General features: G+C 45.7%; 1 protein-coding gene across 1 annotated transcript; it reads right to left on the bottom strand.

Moving 5' to 3' along the window:
* Positions 1-2474: 2474 nt before the first annotated feature.
* LOC126577810 (proton-associated sugar transporter A-like) lies at positions 2475-5862 on the bottom strand. The gene is made up of 5 exons (XM_050239764.1): positions 5757-5862; positions 4762-5014; positions 4115-4689; positions 3097-4013; positions 2475-3021 (listed from the first exon to the last, which is right to left on the bottom strand). The coding sequence occupies exons 1-5, from the start codon at positions 5761-5763 to the stop codon at positions 2794-2796; spliced, it is 1980 nt and encodes a 659-aa protein (XP_050095721.1). The 5' UTR covers positions 5764-5862; the 3' UTR covers positions 2475-2793.
* Between the last annotated feature and the right edge of the window lie 1807 nt (positions 5863-7669).

The following is a 7669-nucleotide window of genomic DNA, read 5'->3' as shown; positions in this document are numbered from 1 at the left end:
AAGAAGCGTGAGTCTGTCCCCGGTATCTGCGACATAAGAGCTTAGAGCGGGGTACGATTGCGCTCTTAGCTCGATAATTGGCTTGATGAAAGAGTCACATATAAACGTACGGATACCCTGGTTAAGAAGTGAAAATCTTATTGAAAAGTTTATTTTTAAGTTTTCCAGTCTTAAGGGGGGACTTTGGTATTTAATTTTGTTTTGTGACGCATGTTTTTAACATTTTCCCTGAAAGCTGATCCTTCCAAGAGTATTGTGTAAAAGTTTTGGATCAATCGAAGCAAAACTGACAAAATTATAGATTTTTTAAAATCTGCGTTTCATACAAGGCCCCATGCAGCTCGCTACTTTGAAAAGCGTTTCCCAAAACCAACGTTTTCAAAGTCGGTGCCCTTCGTACCGCAAAAACTACTGCATCGATCGTTTTGGAAATTTTTGACACATAGTCTGTAGACTTTTTGCCAGGTAACCCCGTCGAGATATCATTTAAATTGTTTATACTTTTTTTTAAACAAATCTGTAAAGTTCGTTTTTTATGGCAGAATCGCAAAAAGCATCACTTTTTCAACTTCAAAAATCTGCCAAAAATCGAAAAATTGGAATATCAACAAAAACTCTCCGGGGCTACCTAGATAAACTTATAATCTTTCTAACGAATATCGATTTGTATTTTTCTGATGACCCGTCACGCAGTCACGATGGGCACCAGAAAAAGTATCTTTTCAAAGTCTGCCTAAACTTGATGGCATGGATTAATTTTTCAATGAATGTTGCTCAAAACAATACCAAATATTCTTCAAAAGCCTTAGATTATTATGTCATTTACTTGAAAAAATAAAGTGGAATGGATACGTCACAAAAATGCATCAAAAACGGGCCTTTTTTGGCCCGAAAATACCGAAGTCCCCCCTTATGAAATTCCAAAGAATATTAAAAATTCCCAAATTTATTTTTTCATTCATCTCCCTCGACTAGTTCCAGTGAGCGAACTTGCTGAGCTGGTGGTAATCAGAATTTGAATTAAAATTCATTCGAATATTCGTACAGCCTTCATTGGGTATAGCATGCTGATGTGTTTCTGTAACTGAAACTAACATTTGTTGTACCCTAATCAAGGTTATGAGAAAAATACGATGCAGCATTTGGTTGTTCGACCCATTTCTCGATCCTACAACATAGAAAACATGAGCTTTCTAGGTAGACAGTTCCATAAAACCCTTCCTTCGCCTCTACGTACGTACACGTTGTTCTGTGTTCCACAGTTCTTTCTGTATTGCGTTGAATTTAATGTCGTGACACAACATGTACGCATTGTTGAGTAGTGTTCGTGGTCTGAATTTAGGCCGTACCCACCTGCTGCACAGTGTTTCATCATCACAGTCTCTACCGGGCATGCGGTCAGCGCCAGCAGCATCACGACAGATTCGAATTTGATATACAGCAGCCGACCGGTGAGCGACGGTGTAGATATTTCCTGTTCTAGATAACATCAAGATAAGGCGTGTGGGTTTTCTCTGTGGCGAGATCCGGGTCCGGTGCGATGATAACACCGGTCGAGTAGGTGCCCGCATACCGGTTAAGTTTTGTTGCAGCGCGATTAATGTGACTGTTGCTGGAGGGATTCCCTGCTGTTTGAAGTGCATTTACCGCTGACGCTCACTGGCACCGTATGTTTGCTGGAGGATTTACTCGTCTAGTACTCGTTGGATCAACGACAGACTGTATTTGTTTGGAGTGAAATGGCCACCACTGTGTATCGAGCGTTGTGTAGTTGTTTTAATTAATTATGAAACAAGCAAATCACGATCATTAAGGTTGGAGCTGCAATAACTGAAGTAGAAATAAACTTATACATGTTAAAACCACTCTAGAGGTTTGCATCACAGCATTTCCTACCAATAACAGTAGCATTATGAAATTTATGATCTTTACCTGTTAGATGGAAGTTTCTGAAGTTTTATTCAAATATCGAAATTTCTACAGATCGTAATTGTTCCAAAAGGGATAGAGTAACAAGAGAAGATGGCTTTTAAAGAATGTAATAAGGGAGGTTGTGGAATTTTGTTGTATATTTTTTGTAATTCTTTCTTTTTTGTATTTTTAAAAAAATCTAGACGGAGCTACCGTATTAAATATATACTCTAATGGTGTAAAATCCTTGTTTTGGAAAATGAATGAAACCTTTTACATTTGTAGAAATTAGGCAAAATGAAGATGCAAAAGAAGAAACTGAATGGGTATTGCTAAACCTTCTGCAAAAAGCATATCTTGCTTGTTTTGAGCGATTTTTGAGCGAATTCCATAATTTGAAAATTTGATAAAACAACTTTCAAATAAGCCGATCACTGTAAAAGTCCGTTGTTCGTTCGAAGCTGCCATGCATGCGATAAAACAGCCAACCAAAGGAACCGATGATATTAGGCTATTAGGGGAAAAGGTTACTATTCAAAAAAGTATTGAGTAATACAAGTTCATACAAACACAATAATCTGCTTCGTTTTATTTCTAGAGCATCTCTGGCACATAGCATGTTAATAAATAACGTTAACTCATTCTATCAGGAAGCTCGGAAGCTAAGCACCCGCGGGGAATTACTCTTCCAGATGACCTTAAAACCAGAAGTAGCGTCGAGAAGCGAAAGCGTTATCTACCGTCTCGCATCGCAGTGATACGCGGCAGCTACGCGCATTTTTTTTCTTCTGCCGCATGGAAAAAGTAGGGCAGCTAAAGCGTATCACAAGAGCCTGGCACGGGGATCGAGGGGACGAGTAGGATTCACCACTTCACCTCCACCTAGAGGTCCATATAGACAATCTGCGTGGCGCATAGGCCCGCCAGCGCACTGCAAATGCTGGCACTGAAGACCACCACCGACGTCGTACCGAACGCCGTAATAAGCGAACCCATTCCGAGGGCGACGATGATCTGGGCGACAAAAATCATACCCCCCACGACCGCAATGTCCGTCGCGAGTCCCCTTTTCCGTTCCTGCGTCTCGACACCCGGTTTGTTGACCTTGAACTGTAGAGAAATGGAAGCGAAAACCGTAAATTAACCAGGATCCCATCAACCTTTGCCACACTTTCGAATACTTACAGTTCCCTTGGCGTGATACTGGCCCAGCAACAGGAAGGGCATGGTAAAGAGCAACGCGTACACCATCCCACCGGTAGCACTCAGCACGAACACGGTCACCTTATTCGGGAACAGCGCCATACAGCACATTCCGATCGCATCGACGAACAGACCGCCACAGTAAACCGTCCTTGCCCTCAACACCTTGATCAACTTCTCGATCGTGAACGAGTAAGTCGAGCAAGCGATCGAATAGATCGCCATCCCGAAGCACCCATACCGGACACCCTCGAGGAACAGCTGATAATCTGCCGATGCGTTCGGTGCGGCCGGATTCCCTCCAAACACCTCCTCACCGACAAAATCGGTAAAATAGAGCGCATAGCTGAGATGGCTCATCCAGCAGAACAGATTCGTCACGCACAGAATGGCGATCGATTTTGGCATCATGACGATACTCTTGATAAAATCCTTCGGGCTCATGTTCATCGATTCTTCCTCTTGTTCCTCTTCCAGCACACCGTCCACCGGTGGTGGCTGTTCCGCGTCCACCAGCGCATTGTTGATCTTTTGCGGTACGTGACGATCGGGCGATTGGATCGCTTGCAGCTGGGCCGTCAACGTTTTGCTCACATCCTTTACGGTGAAAATTTGCTGATCACGGCGTGCTTTCTCTTTCTTGATCGTTGCTTCCGTCATTGGGCGCAACAGTTCGTCGGCTTCCAGCAGTGGCAGCGGAATTTCACGGAAGCTCGTCAACGAAACGGTCAAACAGATGGCGAAGATGATGACGACGAGCGTGAAGACGGTTTTGATGCTACCGCCGAGGAACTCGCCGAATGAGGTTTCATCCCAGTTGATTCCGCCCATCGCATACCCAATCGAACCACCCAAACCGGCCAGAATCGAGAAGGTACTGCATGCCCTACCGTGATCCTCTGGAAAAAAGGGGGGAGAGAGAGAGAGAGAAGCATTATAAAAACTAATTCATGGAGGTTCTGCGAACGAATTTCAAGCACCGAGGTGCTTTACTACTCACCCGGTACGCAAACATCCAACAGATACGCTCTCGACGGTGTCATACAGTTATCGGCATTAAAGTCCATCAAAACCGTACCGATGATGGTGATCACGATCGCCCACCGGTAATCGACCCGGTGTTCCGCAATCTCTTCATCAATTCGATAGAAGTTGTACGCACGGAGCGCATCCGTCGCTGCGGTACCGTTCAAGTCGACCAGCAGGGCTGTCGCCGGTTCGAGAATGGACACCGGATCGACGGGGCCTCCGAGCTCACCGAGATCCCCGAACCAGGAGCCTATGTTTTTCCCGAACGGCACCAACAAACAACCAATGATGAGACCAACACCGAGTACGAGCAAGACCGGACGGCGACGGCCAAAGCGTGACCGGCAGCGATCACTGACCGAACCGATAACGGGCGACATGAAGAAGCCTATCAGCGGCGAGATGCCCCACACGAGCGTCATCAGATGGTGTTCTATGCCAATACCGAGAAGAATCGGTGAGACGAAGGCAGTTTCGGCCGAGTACACGAACTCCATGCCCATGATGACGGCTGAGATTCGAATGAAGTCGAAGCGTGTTTTTCTCCTGCAAACGATCAAGCATGCCAGGGTTAGTGGGGCAGGGGGCAACTACAGCCAAACTTCACCAGCGACATACCGAAACACGTGAGAGTAGTCTTGCTTTTGGCGTCGTGCGTTTTCCTCCCGGACGCGCCGCATCTCCTGCACTACCGGATCGTTAAGGAAATCCGAGTGGAAGTTTGTGGCACCACCGGCAACCATGGTGAGGCTGTTCTGTCCCTTGGTTTGAAACTGTTTTCCTGGCGTTAGTCCTCCACTGCTGCTGCTGCTGTTGCTGCTACTGCACGGTTGTGGTGCTGACCTTTCAGTGGATGATCCAGGAATTTGTTCTGCAAGAGAAGAGAGTTGATGGCGAACTGGTTATTAGTCCCGGATCCGCTTGGTACACATTCGTTTGCAGTTAATGTCTACCATAACCCGGCATGGTAGCTCATCGATTCTTGTTCTTCTTGCTTGTAGCAACACGAAACCACGATCGTATTCTCGTGAAGAACGGCTAAAGCATACTAAACACTAAAGCGACAACAGCGCGATGTTAATGTTCCAACGTCTCTCGCCTGGAGCTCAGTCAGTTTCTAATCGCGATCAACCGACTGTGTCACTCGATCTTCCCGTTGACCGAATGTGAAACAGAGCAGCTAATGGCTCCGGGTGCCCCTACAGCGGTACAGCTGATCTCTGTAATTGATCTCGCTCGTGTCCGGCCATCTTCCCACATCCGGCACGGACCGCTGTCTCTGTGCTACTGTGTCTGGCTAAAGAACCAAATGGCACAAAAAAGACCCACGCTGATACGGTTATCAGGCCCCTGCCCGTTCGTTTGTTTCGAGAGTGTAGAAGAATGCTTAGTTAAGGGAAAGACACGCTACATAGTGACGATGCGGACGATGTAATCGACGATTAGCATCCGAAACCAACGGAGAATATGTTGATCACTTCACAGCGTTCACTCCGTTTCCATCCGTAGGCCAAGCACTGTTCGATTGCATGTTTTTGCTCTCTGGTGCTCCGTGGAATGTGCACACAACTGGTTCGTGGACTTAGCAGTTTGTAGTTGTTGGAATTACTCACTTGTCATGGTGTACTCTTTGCCTTTTTGGATTTTTGGAATTGAAAACCAAACGGAACGAGAAAAGAACCCAGAAATAGACTCTCCAGTGAGGGTGGTTTGTAAAACAAAACACTTTTTGATGGACTAATGCCAATGGCTACTACGATTACCAATCGATTCTCTTTCTCATGCTTTCATCTACATCTTTCGCCATGGCCTCAATTTGATTGATTTGTTATTAATTCAATTTCTCTTAAAAAGATGTTTCCGTTTCAAGAATTGGCGCTGCAGAAGGCATACCAAAAGAATTCCACTCATGTTGTAAGAAATGTAGGGATACCATTTTCCTTCACCTACGCCAATCTATTCCACATCGATTGTCAATCAATTCCATATCAACGTGAACCATTTCAAGTCAAGTCCGAAACCCTAAAGCCGACCGGATTTACCCCTCTAGCCATATAATCCAACAACTTAAAGGTATCTGTATTATAAAATAGGAAAACCCCTCGACAGCCCCTCCATTACTCCGATTCCAGTACCATCATAAAGAAACACTTGACATAGTTCAAATTGCAATAAGCTTCATCTCTTCATCGGTAGCGATACGACCCTCCGGGGCCACGGCACAGCAAATCCCACAAAACTATAAAGTGTTGCTCGCATAAACAAATTGCCGGTTGGTGACTTCTGAGTCAGGCGTCCTTGCCGCGCTTGGTGATACTCAATGGAGACGCCACTAGCTACCGTTCGCCGTCAGTACGGTGTCATCCCGCCCACAGTCACCCGCTCAACATTAACACTCGAACGGCATGACATTATCGTTCCCCGTTTTTACGGCCAATAACTGTGGAGGCAGTGTTATGGGCAAACCCTTCGCTCTCGGTGGACGGCTGCTGACGATAAGAAACTGTTCGGCTGTTCCGTGAAGCGGAGTGTGCTTTCCCCTCGTGAAATACCTTAATAAACGTATTTCAACGAAATGTTTCAATTTCGGTCGAATTTTGTGGCTTGTTTCGGGTAGGGCCGCTCGTAGGTTGGGTTGCTTTTTCGAATTTCTCTGGGATTAAGGTACGTCTGAAGGAGCCCCCGGGTGCCGAGAGAGTAAATTAGGATTTGGTAGAAGCTTAAAGAAATCTATTCAGTGAGTATTGAAGGAAATGCCATATTCGTGAACAGCACGCAATAGGAAAACATTGCGATTGATTTAGCTGTTCTATGAAGCTCTTCGATGCTTCGACTATACATTTTCTTGCACGTGCATGCTCGCTTGGAATCTAATCACTAGTGCCGCTTTGTAGAACCATTATAGTTCAATTTACGAAATAGCAACAACACCTATGATTCTATTGGGAGATTTATCAGTATAATTCGACCAGCACGGCCAGCTAGACACATTTCTCACCTCTCTCTTCGTCTATCCATGCATTCAAATGGCGCAAGGCAGTAGATATGTTACCACCGGCGTCGGCCACCGGCAGAATGCTAGTGCCCGCGGTAGAACAATGTCTTAGGTCATGGTTGCGTGCCACAAAAGGCATTAATTAATGAGCATGTTTTGTGGGTTTGTACTGCAATCAGCGAACATACCACCGCTAATGAGTGAGTGAATTCGTAGCCCCAAACCCCAAACCATAGCATTGATGAGATCACGTGGCCGAGTATCACTGAGCCATGTCGGTGTGGCTGCGTGTGTGCTCTCACCGATGATAACCTTTTCCCTAATCAAACATAGATTCCGTTTTGAGCGGATTCTGACGATGATGATGAACGTCACTGCCAAAGATTTGCCAATTAAATTCCCCGATCGAGAACATGAATGCTCATCATACGCCCCTGCGTTTGATGTTTCCTGGTCCTCCTCGTTTGTTGGAGGAGCAAGTTGTACCCCCCTCCGATCCAGCCAGACGGTCACAAATTACGCGTCTAGCGC

The sequence above is a fragment of the Anopheles aquasalis genome, chromosome 3 (assembly GCF_943734665.1).
Source record: "Anopheles aquasalis chromosome 3, idAnoAquaMG_Q_19, whole genome shotgun sequence".
Classification (NCBI taxonomy): domain Eukaryota; kingdom Metazoa; phylum Arthropoda; class Insecta; order Diptera; family Culicidae; genus Anopheles; species Anopheles aquasalis.
This window is presented reverse-complemented; position numbering and strand designations above follow the sequence as displayed.

Coding starts and splice junctions, on each gene's coding strand:
- LOC126577810 (XM_050239764.1), bottom strand. Junction 4,014..4,114: donor GTTGGATGTTTGCGTACCGG/GTGAGTAGTAAA, acceptor CCTTTTTTCCAG/AGGATCACGGTAGGGCATGC. Junction 3,022..3,096: donor AGTATCACGCCAAGGGAACT/GTAAGTATTCGA, acceptor ATTTCTCTACAG/TTCAAGGTCAACAAACCGGG.